Below are 19,376 nucleotides of genomic sequence, written 5' to 3' on the forward strand. Positions count from 1 at the left end.
GTACAGGGCGGGTTAGTGCCGCGCAGTTCCCTGATCAGAGCCGCAAACATTTACGTAGTGATCGCAGCGTGCGGAGGATCGTTCTGAGCACTTGCCAGATGTTAGCTCGTTCTGTCTCCCAGCGGCCCCTTGAGGGAGACGCTGTTATTTATTTCCTCTGAGGCTTAGGGAGCAAAACTAACTTGGGAAAAAATCCTATAGCAAGGCGTGGGGCTAGCGTCAAACCAAGGCGAGCTGCCCTCGGTCCCCTTTCACAGTCCCAGCGACGGCCATCCTTCCCGCGTCGTTAGCTTCTCTTTCTCTACTTAATTATTCTCCTCAGCTACTGTTCCTTCTAGGTGAAAAATAAAACCTACAACTCTTCACCTTACAAACCCATTTAGTAAAAACTTGCTGTTATGGCTGCCCTTTCCAGGAAAACTCCCTGAGAGGGCTGACCCCATGTTGCCGCTTCCGATTTCTCTCCCAGCCCGAGCCCTGAGCTCCCACACGGCTGATGCAGCGTGGCTTGTGTCTCATCTCGGGGCCTCGTCGGGAGCGTGTGACACAGCACCTCTCCCTCGTTCGAGTGCGGCAGGGGCTAACCCGTCCGGGTCGCCTCGGCCCCCGGTCTCACTGCTTCGTCTGCTCTGCTCTCCCTTCAGAGCGCCGTCCTCGGCTGCCTGTCCCCGGTCTCCTGGTGACTCTTACCTCTGCCACGCGTTCCAAACGCCGCTGTGCCGAGGGCTCTCCCTGTCCATCTCCAGCTCGCATTTCTCACTGAAACTGCTTCATGTGGTCAGCTGCTCCCCTGATTCCTGGTCACTCCCGTGAACCCGTTGTGCCCGGGCTGTGTCTGCCGTAGCTGACGGCAGCTCTGCTGTCAGGCGTGCCTGGGCCGGAGCTCTCAGATCACCCCGACGCCCCGTGCCACCTCCCACCGTTAACTCGTGAAGAACTGTGCTCGCCCGCGCCAGAGCGTGCGCAGGGACCGCGCGGCCTCAGCCCCCGAGTGCTGTCCACCCCCACCTCACAGGACGACACTCTTGTAGCAGCGAGACTGACTTTAAAATCTGAGTAAAAAGTTATTCAAGTTACTCCTTTGCACGGAGCCCTCGGTGGTCTCCATCTCAATCGGATGGGAAGCCAGGTCCGAACCGGGCTGACGGCACTGACCTGTTAGCTCGCCAGCCTCGTCTCTGCTCTGGGGTCCGTCGTTCACCGCGCTCCAGTGTCGTGGCCACCCAGCTGCTCGACGCAGCCCCCGCCGCCGGGTCTCGGAGGCGCTCCGTGCGCTTCCCCAGATGCTACACCGCTCAGGCCCTCCCCTTGCTCAGACGCTGCCACGTCCGTGCAGCCCGCTCTGCTCACCTTTCGGGAGCGCAGACCTCCCCCCCCCCCCCCCCCCCCCCCCCCCCCGTCCCACTCCCGTGTTTCCCACACTGCCGGCCCTCCCAGGGCGGGGGTGGGGGGGCAGGAGTGCTGGGACGTTACCCCTTCTGGAAAGACGCCTCAGGTGTACTTATTCCTCCACTGGTGCTTAAACGCCACAGAAACGGGCCTTTCCTCCTGTTTCCTCCCAACACCCTCGCTGTCCAGGAGCGCGCCGGGTGCGTCCCGTGCGTCCCACGATCATGCGCCGAATGAATTCACTAGCACCCGACAGCGCGAGAACGCGCCCCTCCCTGCCAGGTGTCCCCTAAGATGCTGAACGTTGCTTGTGCTCGTCTCTGGGGCCATCTTCGTGGCATTGAGCTGTATTTGTAAAGCCACCTGCACGCCCCCCGCCCTGCCCTCCCTCACTGACAGCTGAGCTGTGTGACCTGGATGCCACCTCTGCCTGGGGATCTGATTTTGCTTTGCTTACTGTCTCCAGCAGCATGTTTGTTTCAGCTTAGGTTTAAGACGCGGTAGAATTTTCTTCCATGTCTCTTCTATCTAAAGCCTCTGTCCTCAGGTCTGAGGACTGTCCCAGGTTTTCTTTGAAGCAGTCAGTGGTGGACTTTGTTTCTCCCGACTGACGCTTTACACAAGCCCCATCCGTAACTGTTCGCTCTGCGCTGGGGCGTCGTGCGTCCTCACTGCTCCGGCCTCTGTCGGCCCGCCAAGCGCACCTTCACGTCTGTCCCAGCGCGTAGCTGTCCTGTCATCGGCAGGACCGGCACGCTCCAGGTCCGTGCCGAGTGTCTGGCACCCAGCGTTCCCTGCATTAACATGTGCTTTGTTCTTTTTCTTTCTAGAACTAAAGGTGGGCCACAGATTGCTTACGAACGCAGCTTTAGGTGGAAACTCGCTCACTTCCGTTACTTGTGCCAGGTACTACAGTGGTAAATAGACCTTACGTTACAGTCATTGAGTTTTGTCTTTACACGGCGCGTCTGCCACGGCCGGCGTGACACCGCGGTGTTATTTCTGTCCTTAGTCCAATGCACTACCCAGTCACGTAAAGATCAACGTGTCCCGGCAGACGTTGTTTGAAGACTCCTTCCAGCAGGTAAGGGTGACGCTGTCGGAAGACCACAGCACAGCTCGTGTCCTCGTCAGCGACAGTGAGGGCCGCAGAGGCTTCACGCCGCTCAGCGCAGCTGCCAGTGCCGGCCGCTCACTGCGTGCCAGCGTAACGAGAGCCATCGCCAAGCCCGTGCCCTGGCATGAGCGCCACGTGCTCACACTGGCAGCCTCATTCCGTTTAATCCGGCTCCACAGCACCCCTTTGAGATGGCTCCTGTCACCGTCTCCGCCTCTCAGGCACAGGTGCTGGGTCTGGCAGAGTCCGCGTGAACGAGTCTCCTGAAAGGGAGCTCAGCAGCTTCTGGACAAACACACATTTTGACACTTACTTTCTTAAGACTTTATTAACTCAAACAAGCCTCGATAGTAGCACCAAACTCAAGTCAAGCTGTGTTGGTGCTGCGACCATTTACGTAGGCCCTTAGGAGCCCTGCGTCAAGTGCCCGCTCCTGCAGGCTGGTGACGCGTCTGAGCATTCTGCTTAGGGTGGCAGGCCCTGCTCACGCCCTCGAGTCCCATTCTGGCCGTGTGTGGTCCTTGGCCCCTTTTGGTAAACTTGCTGCTGCCCAACACATTTTGTCCGTCTCCCGATGAGAAGGTGAGCTCCATGGGCCAGCACCTGGTGAAGCCCTGTCCGGGGCAGCTGCTCAGCCAGCGCTCGGGGAACGAGACAGATGTGACTCCGTGACTGCCCGCCTGAGTCATGTGCAGAATACTGAAAGATAAGCCACCAAAATAACGTCACCTTTTGTGGGGAGGTGGAGGGCTGCTCACGTCAGTCTCCTCCATCCCCTGCAAAATGGTGCAGTGACGAGCCGGAATGCCCTTTGCACACGTACAGAGCATGGGGACTTCAGGCGACAGGCCAGACAGGGACAGCGGCCCTCTGAAGCCAGAGACGCTCCCACCCTAGCTGCATTCTGCCAACTGTCGGCTTTTGAACAAGACACTTCATACAGCTGTTACCAAATCATTTTTGTTTGAATTAATAAACTCTTAGCCACAGATATAAGTGTCAAATGGATCAGCCTCGGGCCCGGCTCTGTGCGAGCCTTGTTTCAGTGAGTGTGCATCGCAGCTCACAGTGGCCTGGCCTGGCCGCGCTCTGCCTCGGGCTCCAGCGCGGTCTGCTGTGCAGGACGGCCCACTGCCCGTGTGGCCGGCTGTCGCGGGCGGGGCCCGATCCACGTGCCAGCCTCGGCCCGCGTCCTGGCATGAGTGTGGCAGGAGGAATTCATTTTTATCCAAAACTAAAGCCTATTTACTAGTAACCTTAACATAAGCCATTGAGGATCATGAAAGCTTGGCCGTACGTATTGCTTTAAGATACACTATCTTACGTATAAATTCATTGTCTCGTAAATAATTCCTTGCTATAGCTGAGTCCGTTCCCTCCTGAGAAATGGGATGAGTGCCCTAAGCAGGACCCAGAGCAAGGTCTTTTGCTTCTTGGAAGAAGTTAAAAGTCCCTTTTTTGTAAGATTTTGGCAGCATTTGGGGAATGATGGGGAAGGGAATATTTTCTAACCTTACAGCTTTCCGTGTCCAACTTCCTCCGCTGCCACTGTTCAGCACACGCGGCGGGGGAGAGGTGAGGCGGAGGCGTGTGGACAAATCAGTTGATCTTAAGAGTTTTTAAAGGCGTTGCCATCTGAAATAAGAAAATGTGTAATTTTGAAAATACCAATGAAATTTAAATTGAATTGTTTTTGGAAGAAACTTGTGCTGCATATGAGTGTTTAAATATCCATGTTTTTGTTTTTAATTAGATTATGGCATTAAAACCCTATGACTTGAGGAGGCGATTATATGTAATATTTAGAGGAGAAGAAGGACTTGATTATGGTGGTTTAGCAAGGTAAAATGAAAACGCATCTGCTTTTAAATAGTGTCTCTCCATTGTATGCAATGGATGTATTCTTGAAAAGATATATTTTTAATAGGAATCTAGAATTATTTTTAAGAACAAAAATTAAAAGTCACAGTTCTAGAGGTAACCATTATTACTTTCTTGGTTATCCTGTACATTTTCTCTGCACATATATAAATTTGTATATATGTGTGATATAGTACGAGTTTGCTGTGTTTTTTAAACAACTGATCATACAGTGTGCACAATATAGCAACTCGATGTTGTCATTTTGTGTATCGTGGACATCTTTCCGCGTCAGAGAGAGCGAAATGCTTTATTTAATGGCCGTACAGCACTCCATTATACGGAGATATAATCAATGGATCAGCATGTGTAAAGTTGTTTCTTATTTTTTGCTGTTATAACAGTGTCTGTTGGTTTTATGTTTGTGTGTAATCCAGTTTGAGTCCTTTGGAGAATAAAGTTTTCCACACTCACTAAATATATTGTTAATAGTAGACTCTTGTGAAGCAATAAGTGGGAAACCCTTTTAATGCTTTTTTCAATTGCTTTGTCCAAACCTAATTTGACAATAATTTGTTTTTTTTTTAGCAAAATACTTTCATTAAATCTTTCCAAAGAACTAAACTTGCTTTTCATAGAGTGTGAACTCTATGAAGTATGAACTCATATTTCACAGGTGCGCAGAATTATGAAATCACAATTTTAGTACAACTGGCAGAAAGGGATGTGGGACTAGGCACGGCTGGTGAGCGTGTGTGTGGTGCCATCAGGGTTGGGGTTACGTTAGCATACTGTCTGTCTCATTGGGAACGTTATTAAGAAGCTTTTTTTCAGAAAAGAAACAGTGCCTACCACAGTAAGTGTTCATGTCACATCTACTGTGATTTCTCAGTTTCAGAAAGAAATGTTCAGACATTAAAAATAAAGGTATGTCTTAGAAATGAAATGTGGCGTTATTTTCAGTGTCTGACTTTAAAACCTTCACATTCTTGTCTGAACCCTTATTTACCTCACCTGTTTTGGTTTGGTTTTATAGTTTGACAGTTTTAATGCATATAGTCTGCTCCTTCCGACCTGATTTTCTCACTCCCAAAGTCCTTTGATTCGTGTGTTGGTTTCGGCGTGCTCAGGAGTTCACGAGGGCGGTACACATGTCCCTGCAGCTTCGCACGTTTACTGTTGTGTTTTCCGCTGCTTTTGTCCACACACAGCGACCTGCCGGGACGTGGGTGTCTTGCACAGCACTCTGCTGTCCCCAGCCGCGGGTGCCAGTGCCCTGCCGTGGAGCCCGGTCCACACAGCCCTTTCCTGAAGTTCATTAATTTCATTGTTGATTGTTTTATATATTTTCAAGGAGCGTATTGAGATCTTCCTTGATTTAGGGAACCTTTTCTTCAATTACGTCTTCGAATACTTTTCTGTTGCATTTGTCCTGTTTTTCTTCGGAACGTCGGTCATGGGTGGAACGTCCTTCGTCATTCTTCCATGTCTGTCCTCTTTTCTGATCTTCATCTCTGTGCTTTTCCATGTTTTGGTTTTTCTCAGACCTGTCCTCATGTCACTGTTGGCAGTGCCGCCCTGACTTTCGCTGCTTCTAGTGAGATTTTTCGTTAGTGGTTTCGCTCTGTTTTCTTCTAGGCTCTGCTAGCTCATCTGTTGTCTCATAATTTTTCAGCCTCTGTGTCCCTTTGGTTTATTGAGAGTGCAGAGGAGTCCCTTGCTAGTTGGAATGCTCCCTCTTCCTCTGCTGTGTCAGGTGCAGGTGCGGTGGCGTGGGACAGCGGTCCTCTCCGGAATGGGCTCAGTCCTCCGGGCTGCTGTTGGCTCGCGGTGGTCCGCAGCAACTGGCAGCGCGATTTCCCGATTCCGTGTCTGAGCACGTTGTCACCGTGTCTGTTCTGTCCTCTTCCCCGGACTCGTCCCACTTCCTGTCTGAGTGGGAGGTCGGCTTGGCTCAGCTGCTCCGCTGGGACCGGATCCAGGCCTGGGGCCTGGAGCTTGTCATTTCTCAGTTCCTGTTGTTTGAGTTCTCCCCTCTCTGCCCGTCAGGCATCTCCGAGGTCGCCTTGTAAAATTACTTGACAACATTAATCACTGGATTCTGCTTGAGAAGCAAGATTTCTGGCTTTTTAAAATCACCTGGTCTGCATTCCCACTTTCTCACGTGGCCTCAAGTGGCCGAATCGGTGGCCACCTCTCTCAGGGGAGTGCACACCCCTCACCCCGTGCCAGCCCGCCCTGTCGTCTCAGGATGACAGCTGCGTGCCCAGAAATGATTTTTCTTTGAAACTGACACTAAGTTTTCGGGACGCAGTGAGGAACGGGGCGGGGCTAGGTAGGGACCGCGTGGCCGCGTGGAAGGGAGTCCAGTGCTCCCAGTGCGGGGGACCCCCGGGGCGAGCGCTGGCCGTGTGCGGTGACGTCCGTTACTGACGTTGCCTCCAGTCGGATTTCATGTGTTGGACGTTTAGAAATGAGGCGAAGTAGGTGGTGAGGCCTTAGAGAATGTGTATTCCATTTAAAGATTTTACTTTTAAAAATTTACTTCCATTTTTAATGCATTGGCATAAAATCGAAACACTTCCACGGTGGCACTGCGTGAATGTCAGTGTCCCAGGCAGGTGCTCACTACCGCCCACTGCGCATCGGTCCTGCAAGGCCTGCGAGAGTGAAGGACACAAAACTGTGTGACGACGGGGCTTTTGCTTCTGAGGAGCTTGCAGTCTGGTGGGTGGGGCAGGTCATCTGCAGAAAGATGGCTGCACGGGGTGGATTGAAAACGTGGGACCTACACAGGCCACCGTGGCGGTGAGCAGGGACACCCGACAGTGTGCAGAGAAGTCAGCGTGTCGCACGTAGGGACACCGACTTGACGTTTGGCAGTGCAGGAGCTGGCAGGTCACTGTGTATTTTAAGCTCCCGTCCGTGTGAGTGCTGGGCATAATCTCGGCTCATTTCCTTCTAGAGAATGGTTTTTCTTGCTCTCGCACGAAGTCCTGAACCCCATGTACTGCTTGTTCGAGTACGCGGGCAAGAACAACTACTGCCTGCAGATCAACCCCGCGTCCACCATCAACCCCGACCACCTCGCCTACTTCTGCTTCATCGGCCGCTTCATCGCCATGGTGAGCCCTGACTCTCGTTACTCGTTCATTCGTTGAAACTTTATTTCCAGTGTCCTCTCAGGATTTTCTAAAAGCAGCAGGCGTTGTCGTTGGTCACGTCTACTCATGGTCACGCGGGCACCGTGTAGCACTGTGCTCCGGGCCGAGGGGGCGGGGCGGGGGGAGGGCAGGCTGAGCAGCGGCCTGGCTGGCGCAGTGCGGGCGCGTGGCTGTGGCTGTGGCTGTGGCAGCGGCAGCGGCAGCAGCTGGCAGGTCACATACGGGGCACGAGCGGGTCGAAGGTGCGGACAAGTATGTGACGAGGGAAGACGGCTCGGTGAGGCTGTGCTGTCGTTTAAGGGACACGGGTGGCCGGACGAGAACTCGAAGGACGTTCGTAAGTCAGGGAGGGCACACGGTGAGCGAGAATGGTTCCCAGAAGACGGGGAGAGGGAGGCGCACGCTGGGACGGACAGACGGACGGGTGAACAGGTGACCGGCCGACGCGCAGGGGGACGAGGCAGTGACCAGACGTGGGCCTGCCGTGGAGACGGGAGGAGACCCCCACCGCCCTGCGGAGGACGAGGGCAAGTCGGTCAGTGGCTGGGGCTGTGGAGCGGTGACCTTGACGACGCGCAGAGGCGGGTGGAGGTCGTGAGTGCCCGGGCCACGCGGAAGTCCTCCCGGCGGCGTCTCCTCGGCGACATGGAGAGCAGGCCGTGGGCGGGGCTCAGGGTGGGCGAGGACCAGGCGGCACTGAGCCAGGCACGTGGCTGGGTGCCCGTTCTAGCACCACCGCCCAGGCACAGGCAGGGAGCGGCTGAGCGCTGGGTTCACTGCGGCTTGGGGTTCTGCCAGACACGTCGCCAGGGGGTGGTGTGATGGTGCCCGGGGGCTGACAGTGTGAGGCAGCAGGGTGCAGGGGAGGGCCAGGGCCCCGGGACTGGCGGGACCCCCCTGGAGGCAGCCAGCAGGGCGGGGTGTGGACCACAGGCCAGGAGGGCACCGCGGCTGCTGGGGAGCAGCGAGCACAGACGTGGGCCGTGTCTGGCCGGGGAGAGGGGGCGGGGGAGAGGCTTGTCTGCCTCAGAGGGGAGCCGTGGGGGCCGAGGGGATAAATCCGGAGGTCTCGGTGACCCAGGAGCAGTGGGTCGCCTGCCTCCAGGGAGGTTAAAGCTGGGGGGAGGGAGGAGGGGTCTGTGGTGAGGGGCACCCCACCCTACCCCACCCCACCTCCAGCCTGCCGACGTAGGGAGAAACGGCACCCCTGAGAGGACTGGAGGGGAAGCCGAGTCCTTGGAGCTGGGCCAGGCTGCAGCCTGGGCCATCGCTCCCCAAGTCACGGCGTCGGAGCAGGGGGCAGAGCAGGTGGCTCGGGGGGTATGAGTGGTGCGGCGAGTAGGGTGCCGAGGGGCCTGGGGCTCCCCACGCTGCCCGTGGCCGTGGAGCACTGGCAGACGGAGGGGCAGCCCTGAGCTTCCTCTGGGCACCTGCAAGGTCCGGAAGGGGGCGGAGGGGTCAGTCCCCCCTCACGTTGGGGTGGGGTCGTCGAGCTCCCGTGGCATCCTCTTCCGCTTACTGATAGGACATGGCGGAGCTGAGTGACTCAGGTAAACGATTCACCTCTTAGCTTTTCGTACTTAGCCTTTTATATTTTAGCTGTCGTGATTTATGCTAGTCATTCAGTGCTTTTTTTTTTGGCCTGCGAGGCCTCATGATTTCTCTGTTAGCATTGTGCTCTAAGAAAGACCGTTAATTTGTAAGTTTTAAGTAAAGCTTTTGTTTTTCTTGGCAGGCACTTTTCCATGGCAAGTTTATTGATACTGGTTTCTCTTTGCCATTCTACAAGCGTATGCTGAGTAAGAAACTGACCATTAAGGATTTGGAATCTATCGATACCGAATTTTATAACTCCCTCATCTGGATAAGGTTCAAACATTTATTTTTCAGTAAAGCATTTTTTTAAACCAATTTACGTATCTTGTTAATTAGTATATATGTTTTTTTATCACCCAGAGACAACAACATTGAGGAATGTGGCTTAGAAATGTACTTTTCTGTTGACATGGAGATTTTGGGAAAAGTCACTTCACATGACCTGAAGCTGGGAGGCGCCAACATCCTGGTGACGGAGGAGAACAAGGACGAGTATATCGGGTGAGACGATGCACGGGACGTGGTGACCTCGGTGTCTAGAGCGTGGAGAGCGTGCTACGCTGCTGTCCGTCTGCACCGGGCTTCGCCTCTTCTCGGCTCCTGGGAACGCGTCCCACAGTCACCCCCGTCACCGTCCGGTGTTCCCTCGACCTCCGCGCACGCCAGGCTCAGCTGCAGCGCCCTCCCTCGCCCGATGCTCTCGTGCTCGTCAGCCGTGCCACGTTCCAGGAGGGCGAGCGCGTGGCGACCCTCTCCCCACCACTGCCCCCTGCTGCGTGCATCTCACCTCCGTCCAGAGGACACGCCGAGGGGGCTGCAGCCCGGCGAGGGGAGCAGTGCTCCGAGTCGAACCCCGGCGGCCACCCCCACTTTCAGACACATGTCCCTCGAGCTGCGTGGCCCCAGCGCCTCCTGGTTCTCGTCACCTCTCGGCCAGTGCCGCCTCTCTGTCCACTTGTGGCCGGGGGCGTCGTCCAGGGCTGCGGCCTGTTTGTTACAGCGGTCCCCGTACCTCAGAGGTGATGCCCATTTGCCAGCCGGGTAGCTCCAGACTCCCAGGAAGAGCCCGGGAGTAGAGGTTTCAGGCTCTGCTGTCCTCTGCGCTCACGTGTGGCTGGGTCCCCGTGGGACCGGACCGCTAGTGGGCAGTGGGATTTGATTTCACATAGTTTTTAAATCCTTGAATATTTTCTCAGATTTTTCAACCATTTAAAAGAAATGTAGAGACTCACTACACTCGGCTCACATGCTGGGTGGGGCCCGCAGGCCGTGGTCTGCCAGCTCCGGCACTGCCGACTTCTCGTGCTTCTCCCCCCGTCGCCTGCCCTGGACCTGTTCCTGCTCAGCTGCCACCGTTTCCAGCCTCCTCTGAGACGCGCGCTCTCGACGGCGTCTCTGTCTTCCGTTACGGGTTCTTATGTTCGCTTTCACAGTTGTTTCCACAGTGGGATCATGGGATGCACGTGACTCTGTAGCTTGCTTTTTCCAGGTCGGTCCCGATAGACCTAACCCCTTTTCTGACAGCTGGATAAATCACGGTGCGCACATTCCATTTTGTTAAGCCATTTCTGCTATTAGGTGTCACTTGGTTACATCCACTTTGGGCCACTGCAGACAAGGCAGCGGAATGACACGCGTGTGAGGGACGTGTGCGGCACATTCGGACGGAGGAGGGATTTAGGGGCGCTTGCTGTTTCTAACCTGTCGCCTCACGTGCAGATTACCTCTGTTAAACAGCGTTTTCATTTCAGTTTGATGGCAGAGTGGCGTTTTTCTCGAGGCGTGCAGGAACAGACCAAAGCTTTCCTCGACGGCTTTAACGAGGTCGTGCCCCTTCAGTGGCTGCAGTACTTTGATGAAAAGGAACTGGAGGTGAGGAGCTTCGTCGCGCACTGCAGGGGTGCTGGCGGGAGGGGCAGCGTAGGCCCCGCGGCACAGCCCTGAGCCCTGTCGCCCTTCCACGTGTCCAGGGGGGCGGCGGGGAGGGCCGCGGTCCTCTGGGCCACGGCGATGGTGTGGCACAAGGTCACGAATCGGTGCCAGCGTTCGGGGTCCCGAACGGTGAATGCAGCCTCGTTGCTCGTTTTGAGAATTCTCGGAAAGTAGTGAGTTGCCCCAAATACCAGATTTTAAAGTCAGGACGGAGTTGTTTGTGGTCTTCGCTGAATTCACACTTGTTAAAAGCGTATCAGGAACTATTTTTTCTTCGGTGATAAAAGGCGCATACGGTTTATCACCTTAGCCACGTCTAAGCACGCGGTTCGTCACGGATGTCCGCGTGGCCGCGCAGCCCGCGCCCGGAGCTGCTCCGCCGTGCTGAAGCGGCCTCCGTCCCCGTTCCCCACCCCCTCCTGGCCCTGGCACCATCACCGTCCCTGGCTGTGGTCGCCGTCTCAGGGCAGTGAGGCGCGTGGCGTCTTCCCGTGGCCGGGGGGTACTCACGATTGCCGCACGTGGAAGAACCCCTCCTCCTTAAGGTCCACTCGTGTCCCGCTGTCTGTGTGTGCACATTGTTTATGTGGGGTGACCTTTGGGGCGCTCCATCGTGGTTGCTGTGAACACGGCTGTACCGACCTCTCTGCTTTCACCTCGGAAAACACACCTGGCGGCGGTCCTGCCAGGTCACGCAGTGATTGTGTTTAACGCTGAGGACCGGCCACCCCGTCCTTCCCAGCTGCTGCGCCGTTTTACACGCCCACCGCGTGTGCAAGGTCCTATCCTTGCCTACGTTTTTCGTTTCGTTCTGTAGTGATCATTGTAATGGGTGTGACGACGTCTCATTGTGGTTTTGATTTTATTTCCCTAAAGATTAATCACGGTGCGTTTGTGGCACGGTCTTCCGTGGTTGGGACACAGGCAGGGCCCCAGGACGGTCCTTGGCGTTGTCCTGGCTGCCTCTGGGCACAGCATTTTAGCTTTGGCCACCTTGGATCCTCCACGAGGAAACCTGGCTCATTCATGTCATCAGACGGGCATGTGAGAAATTAGCGCTCTAAGTTTTACATGGTGGTGTTCTGTATAGATAATGGCCTTCTGGAAACAGACCCCCCGTGGGACGTGCATGAGACTCAGGACCGAGCCTGAGGGACGCGTCTCCTGTCGCGGCTGCACACGCACGAGCAGACATGTTAAAACGGGCAGAAAGTTCTGTGGAGCACGTGAACTATTTCTTACCCACAGACTGCACTAAGCCTCGTGCGTCAGGATGCACACGCCCATGGTATTGAGGCCCTGCCGGAAGGTGGACGGGGGTCCCCCGTGGGCCCCGCACGAGGGCAGCTGTGAGACGGGCAGCAGCCCAGGAGGGGACGAGCTTTTACCTGGTCCTCGGTGGCCTTCCCTATGTTCACATGCACAGCCCCATGACACAATCTGGCTGATGATGATCTCCTTTTACACACACGGAGGCTACTGTCTGTATTTGCTGCTGATTTGCCCTTAGCTCACAGGACAGAGCTATGAGAAAACATCCATCCATTTTTGGTTTGTCTCACTTTCTTTGGGCTTTTACTCCCATTCATCGCCCCCGACCTCTAGTCATACCTCAGTGATCGGTATTCACGCCGTCATTCAAAATGTTCGTAATCATGCCCCTTTTGGCTTTAAGAAGATAACGTTATTCCTTATAAAAACTCTCGCTAGGAATGGAAGGCAACTCTGATAAAGGGGTCAGCAATGGAGAGAGACTGTGATGTCACCGTAAACGGTGACACCCATATGTACACGTGGAGACTGGGAACAGGGCGAAGATGTCCACTCACCATGTCTGTTCTGCTCTGTGCCAGACGCCCGGGCCAGTAAAATGAGGCAAACATAGAAACGAAAAGCAGAGACTGGCAAGAGTAAAACTGTCTTTATTCACAAACGATAAGGTAATTTCAAGTTAGGAAATGCCAGGGAAGCCACCAAAAAACTACTAGACATAACAGTGAATTTAATAAGACTACAGGGTATAGGTTAATAATTTTTAAAAAATCAATGTATAGCCTCTATATACTAGCAACATTTGGAAATTGAAACTTTAAAGTTTCATTTACTCAAGCATCAAAACAAAACAAAAGAAACTTAACCAAAGACATGAAAGGTCTCTATACTAAAAACTCAAAACATTGCTCAGAAAAAGTAAGGATGACTTTAATAAATGGAGAGTTACATCATGTTATGTATTGGAAGACTCAATATTGTGAAAATGTCAGTTATCTCCAAATTCATCTGTATACGTAACACAATCCCAGTCAATATCCCAGCAGAATTTTTTGTAAAAACTGACAGGCTGAGATTTTAAAATTACTGGGAAATACAAAGACTATGTTAGCCAAAAGTTTTGAAAAATGACAAACTTGGACATGTCCACTACCACCTGATTTCAAGAATTATAAAGTCACGGCAATTAAGAGAATGTAGTGTTTGTGACAAACATATCATTGGAATACTTGAAAGTCCAGAAATAGACGCACGCGTAAACTGTCAACGATTTTTAATGAAAGTGTTAAGTGTATTTCAACGAGGAAGGGAAAGTCTTTTGCACAAATGCTGGATGAAAGGGATAGTAGCCGTGTGGGAGAAAATGAACCCTACCTCAGCCCCTGAAGATTGAAGTCCAACCTCAGCATGAAAGCCAAAAAGAAAACAGGAGACAAGTCTTGGTGCAGGCAGAAGTTTCTTAGGGAGAGCACGAAAATGCAATAAACCACACCCCCAAAAAGGTTAAACCAGACTCATCAAAACTAAAACCTGCTGCTCCTCAAGACCCCGCTAAGTAAATGAAAGTCAGCCCGCACAGTGGGAGAGACGGTGACAAAGGTCTTCTATCTAGAATATGTAGCTGGTTAAAAAGGCAAACCCTTCTTTAAAGGGGCAGAGAGGCCACAAAAGCTATAGCGAAGGCAAGTAAACACATGGGAGGGGCTCATTAGTCACTGGGAAATGCAAGGAAAGCCCAAAGAAGTGCCACTTTGGGGCCGCGTGAGCGGTCCCTGACGGAGTCACACCTGCCTCAGCCTCATCCTTGGCGGTCCCACTGTGAGCCGTTAACCCAAGTGAAATGCATGTACCCCACACACAGACCCTCGCATCCGTGCTCATCTTAAATTTGTTCAAACCAAAACTCTGCCCACCAGGTCAACAAACTGTGGTATGTTCATGTAATCAAATACTCAGCAGCACGAAGGAAGTACCAGGCCCGACGGCACGGGGGTCAGTCACGCAGCGCGGTGCTGGGGAGGGAGACGGGAAAGAGCGTGCGTGTGCGTGTGCGTGTGCGTGTGCGCGAGCATCATGGGATGTTCTCAGGCCTACTCCGTGGTGGAATCGCTGTCACCTGGGCATCTGAGGGGGGCGGCTCAGTGGGAATATCGTGCACTGACCATGGCGGCAGAGCTACCTAACGTCACACTGAAAACACGTGCGTCTTATTGTCTATTGATTACAGTTCAGAGTAGGTTTGAGAAAAATATGCACCATGCTATTTACACACAAGTTTCATAGCATGTATAATAAATGGGTTATTTGAAGATTTTACATATATAAAATATCCCCAAAGCCTAAATGACAGGTTAGCATATGTTTAATTTTAAGTAGATGAGATAGCACAGATTTAAACAAATTTGTTTGAAAGTTACCAATAATTTAGATACCTAACTTAGGATGTATTTATATAAATTTTTAGCACAGCTAATACTTTTCTTGAAGTTACTGTAAATGTTTTCAGTTTGAGTTCGATAAGATAAAGTACCAAAGAATCCTGTGGGATAAATTGCCACAAATTTCGCTGGGTCTGCCTGCCGTGCCCGTCGTCAGGCGCGTGTTGAGCCCGCGCACGCTGCGTGTGAGTTTCGGGCACGGAGCGCTGTGCCCCGGACCCGCTGACCGCGTCTGCTCGCTCCCCAGGTGATGCTGTGCGGCATGCAGGAGGTGGACCTGGCCGACTGGCAGAGGAACGCCGTGTACCGTCACTACACGCGCAACAGCAAGCAGATCGTCTGGTTTTGGCAGGTGTGTGCCTTCGTCTTCACCTAGTTCTAGAAGCCGAGGAGGAGCGTGTCTCTAAGGAGAAAGTCAGAGCAGACTCCGGATGCTCTGCAGGCGACGTGTGCAGGGCGATGTCCGAGGAGGACCGCGCGCTCTGTAACTGAGACTCGTTTGAGCCACTCAGTGACTGACCCTTTTCACGTCGCTTAACTAGTTCACTGTCAGGTGAAAAGTCTGAGAATTCGTATTCCTGTAGAAAGATTGTCCAAAAGTTGCATCTTTTCATAAGGACGTGTGTCATGTTTTTAAAGTACTGCTCAACAGTCTAAAGACGTGCGGACACATCTGGAAACGTGTCTCACGCCGGAGCCGCTCGCACGCCCCTGGCGCAAACCAACAGCCATTCTGCCATTGCGGCAGTCGGTGCCCAGGAGGGGCTGAGGAGCTGCGACACGGCCGTTCCGTAATCCTATCCCTCATGACCATTCTCTCTTAAAAATGCAAATTAGTGAACATAACAGGAGATGTTTCCGAACGGTGCTGAGGGGGAAGGCAGCGTTCGGTTGAAGGGAGTCCGTGTCAGATGTCAGGACGGGTGTGGCGGCCGGCGCAGGCCCTGAACGCTGCTGCCTTGTTTGTCGTGCAGACTAAAGAGAGCAGTGACAGTCCCTCCCAGGCCTGACACACCAGCTGTCTCACACACAACGCAGGCAGGGACCCTCCCCGCGGGCTCCCCCCGGTGGGCACTTGTGTCTGTAAACCCGAGGAGCTGCGCCTGGGGGGCCGTGTGTCCCCGTGAACAGCTGTGGTTTCTCAGGGGCTCATTCTGTGCCAGACCTGGCCACAGAGCTGTTCCCTGTGTCTTGACGGAGCATGTGCTCAGTATGGCTCTGTCCCCTGGCCAGTCTGCTCCTGTCTGCGAGCCGTCTCTGCTCAGACCACCTCAAGTCAGCGTGTCATGTTACCCGTTTGTGCCCTCTTTGAAAAAGAGGAGGAGCGAAGTGCGTCTGGAACGCGCGTCCTCTGGGTCTCTGAGTGTGGCGCAGAGCCGGGGACGTGTTCAGTGGGCGACAGGACGCGTGCTCGGCACTGGCAGCCAGGCCCTGGGGGAGGGGGGCCGGCCCGGGCGGGAGAGCGGCTTCAGCGCTCAAGTGGCCCCGAGTTCACATGTAGCTCTGCCACTCACCAGCAGTTTGAGGACACGGACGTCACCTGTCTGGGCCTGTCTCCTCACACGTGTAGTGGGGAGTGTCTCCCTCAGCACTGCGGGCAGCGCTCAGCACAGCTGGAGCTGTCACAGCGTCTGTCCTGGCCACCTTTCAGGGTGACCCAGCACAGGCCTCCGCCTCCTCTCAGAGAGGGATGGACGGCAGTGCCAGCCTGTGGAGTGGCTGGGGCTGACGGAGGAGGGTTCCCAGCGTCCTTGGCCCAGTTCTGGTACGTGGTCAGTGCTACGACCGCTTTCTGTCACGTGTCTTTTGTACTATTTCAGTTAAATTTCTCAAATTCTTAATTTTGTAGAAGAAATGTAGGAATAATTTAAGTGCCTACTATTTCGTGATTGAAGATTTAAGGTGAATTTGATTGTTACAGTTCGTGAAGGAGACAGACAACGAAGTGAGGATGCGGCTGCTGCAGTTCGTCACGGGGACCTGCCGCCTGCCCCTGGGAGGCTTCGCGGAGCTCATGGGTGAGTGCGGGCTCCGTGCAGGTGCCTCTGCGGTCTCGGCCTCAGACGGACACCGGGCTCGGACCTGAGGCTCCTGGGTGCTCGGGAGGGCGTCTGCACCAGGAGAGAGACAACTAGCGCTTGAGAGTGAGGGTGTCACACAGCCCGGTACTGCTGTGTCCCCGCCAGCATTCTTACGGGTGGGCCTCTGCTGCTGTAAGGCCCCTCTCTAGGCAGGAGCAAGCGACATTAATAAAACTGTGTGACATGTTCTGTTTAGTCAAAACCAAAAAGTTTAAAGGATCGGATGGATACCTTGTCTGATTTTCCTGGTTTTAGGAAGTAATGGGCCTCAAAAATTCTGCATTGAAAAAGTCGGCAAAGACACCTGGTTACCAAGAAGCCATACATGGTAAGTTTAAGATTCCTAAATACGGGGTGAAAGCCAGTCTTCTGGTTTTTTAAATACAAAAGTGCTAATGTAACTGCTAATGCACTACAGTAGCCAGGATTTCACGTCAGAGAACAGACTAATCACCGTATAACGGTGGCTAACACGAAGGCGTGGGGAGTGTGACACCGTATCCGCTACGTGTTGAGGGAAGACCGCGTGCTCCGTCTCCTGTGGGGCTTGCACTCCCTTGGGGAAGGGCACACGGTAACAAACAGGCAAGCAAATAACTCGGTCAGTTCTAGGAAGCGAGGCCGACGGGCAAGGTCCCAGGGAGGGTGGTGGCGCGTCTGTGGGGAGAAGCGGGAAGTGCGTGCTTCGTACAGGGTCGTTTACAAAGGCCCCGAAGCAACTGCAAGGACGTGAGATGACTGCGGGGAATGGGGCCGGGGGCGGGGGGTGACAGACCTCAGAGGTGCAGGCAGGGGAACTTACAAGAGCCCCAGAGTTTTAGGTACGTTAATAGTAAAGTAATAAAGTGTCGGAATACTGCAAAATTTTTGTGTGCTTCTTTCCATTTAGTTTTAAAACACATTAGAAACCTCTTCAGTGTGTTTTATTGAAGACATCTGATTTTGTCTTTGTTCAGTTTTAATCGCTTGGATCTACCGCCTTATAAGAGCTACGAACAACTGAAGGAAAAACTTCTGTTTGCCATCGAGGAGACCGAGGGGTTTGGACAAGAGTGAAGGTCTCCCCTTGGAGGGGCTCTCCTCGCGTTTACGCACGTTGCCACGGAAAACCGCTCAGACGGTGTGTAACCTGTTCTGTTCGTCTGTAGTGACTTCTCCAAACGTCTCTAAATGTTTTCCGTTCTTCCAGAGAAATATGCAAAACAATTCATCCTTTCTACTTTATTTATTGTCCCCTTGAAGTGACTGACCAGGAAAAAGATCATTCTTAAATTCTGAAGCAAGAGACTTTATTAAATAAGCATCTATGTACCTAGACGTACACGATGGTGGCTCTAGTTTTATAGAGCTCCGAGTGTATTAAACATGACAGCTGTTCATTCAAATGATGTGAGTTTGCTTTACCTTGTTTCTTATCCAGGGAAAAAGTGCGAATTGCTCCATGTTCCTCTCCCCTCTGTGACATCTCCTGAGGGCGTTGAGTTGCATGGCTGTTGAGGAAGGTATCAAGGGCTTAGGCCAAATCTTTCTTCGAGTATGTTAAAAAAATGCTGCTGGCTTTTCTGAAGACAGGTGCTTAGCCTGTCCATTTGTTTTAAACTAGTTCAACATTTTCCCTCTTTGCTGTAACAGCAACACAAAGAATGAACGACGCTGCTTACGTGAACGTCGTGGACTAGGTCCCGTACCCTTTAGTTTACTCTAGAGCTTGGAAAGAATTCACTGAGAAGCATAGAGGTTTACATGTTACTTTGGGATGCTAGGTATTTGTGGAATTAAAAAGAATCAGGCACGCCTAAACTTGTTTTTAAATATGATGTTCTTTAAATTCAATTCATAGTAAATTGATGCAATTTGATACTTAGGAACATATAAAAGGCAATGTGAACTTTTATACTTTCTGTTCAATAAGTTTTGGTTCTGTAAAACCAGGTGGACTGAAGAGCTGCATAGCCATCTGAACATTCGTGAGTCTGAGGATTTTCTATTAGTGTTTGAATATCTCAATTCATGAAATTCTATGTACCAGAATTAAATAAGCATATAAAAAAATCTTTTGGTCCTACCCCCTTTGTTTAGAGATTATTTTGTCCTAGATTTTCAATTGTTTTTCATTATTAAGGGCATTTGCTGGACAACAAATCTGATGTGAATGCTATTAATGCTACTTCAGCAAACTGGGCTTCCTTACTAATATGAAACTTAAATTTGTATCATTTCAATATGGACTGTAAATTAATTTAATTTTTTTGTAACCATGGAGCTGACATCTTAGAATGTTATCTGTAACATAATTCACTAAGTACATATGAAACTATCAGTATACAATTTACTTTCTCTAAACAGTTTGTTTTGCCAAAATTTTATTTTTCTATAAATTAATGGAGATTGTGCTCTGCATTTTTATTCGGAACTCAGTGACGACGCAATAAAGGCAGTGACCCGCTGGGCTGAGCAGACTCCTTTCGCACACCCTAATTACTGACACTGGTTATTTTCAAGCCTAAAGAATGAAAACAAAACTAAC

The 19,376-nt window shown here is 52.4% G+C and overlaps 2 protein-coding genes across 3 annotated transcripts in view; one reads left to right on the top strand and one right to left on the bottom strand.

Annotated features, from left to right (window-relative positions):
- Nucleotides 1-19,309, top strand: part of WWP1 (WW domain containing E3 ubiquitin protein ligase 1) — a 77,261-nt gene extending 57,952 nt beyond the window's left edge. Inside the window, exons 11-21 of the mRNA XM_039841976.1 lie at nucleotides 2,220-2,295; nucleotides 2,402-2,473; nucleotides 4,260-4,348; nucleotides 7,332-7,491; nucleotides 9,266-9,399; nucleotides 9,487-9,627; nucleotides 10,878-10,998; nucleotides 15,016-15,120; nucleotides 16,690-16,786; nucleotides 17,105-17,177; nucleotides 17,806-19,309. Coding sequence (XP_039697910.1) covers nucleotides 2,220-2,295; nucleotides 2,402-2,473; nucleotides 4,260-4,348; nucleotides 7,332-7,491; nucleotides 9,266-9,399; nucleotides 9,487-9,627; nucleotides 10,878-10,998; nucleotides 15,016-15,120; nucleotides 16,690-16,786; nucleotides 17,105-17,177; nucleotides 17,806-17,905 — 1,168 coding nt within the window. The 3' untranslated portion in view covers nucleotides 17,906-19,309. The remainder of the gene's footprint in view (nucleotides 1-2,219; nucleotides 2,296-2,401; nucleotides 2,474-4,259; nucleotides 4,349-7,331; nucleotides 7,492-9,265; nucleotides 9,400-9,486; nucleotides 9,628-10,877; nucleotides 10,999-15,015; nucleotides 15,121-16,689; nucleotides 16,787-17,104; nucleotides 17,178-17,805) is intronic.
- RMDN1 (regulator of microtubule dynamics 1) overlaps nucleotides 12,965-19,376 on the bottom strand; it is a 38,057-nt gene continuing 31,645 nt past the window's right edge. Inside the window, exons 11-12 of one of the 2 annotated variants that reach the window (XM_039841969.1) lie at nucleotides 18,254-18,339; nucleotides 12,965-16,879 (exon numbers count right to left, since the gene is read on the bottom strand). The gene's annotated coding sequence lies outside the window, so the exon portion shown is untranslated. Of the gene's footprint in view, nucleotides 16,880-18,121; nucleotides 18,340-19,376 lie in introns of those variants that run through there. The other variant, XM_039841970.1, reaches the window with a different exon arrangement.

This window comes from Pteropus medius, unplaced genomic scaffold, assembly GCF_902729225.1.
Source record: "Pteropus medius unplaced genomic scaffold, Ma_sr-lr_union100, whole genome shotgun sequence".
NCBI classification, from domain to species: Eukaryota; Metazoa; Chordata; class Mammalia; order Chiroptera; family Pteropodidae; genus Pteropus; species Pteropus medius.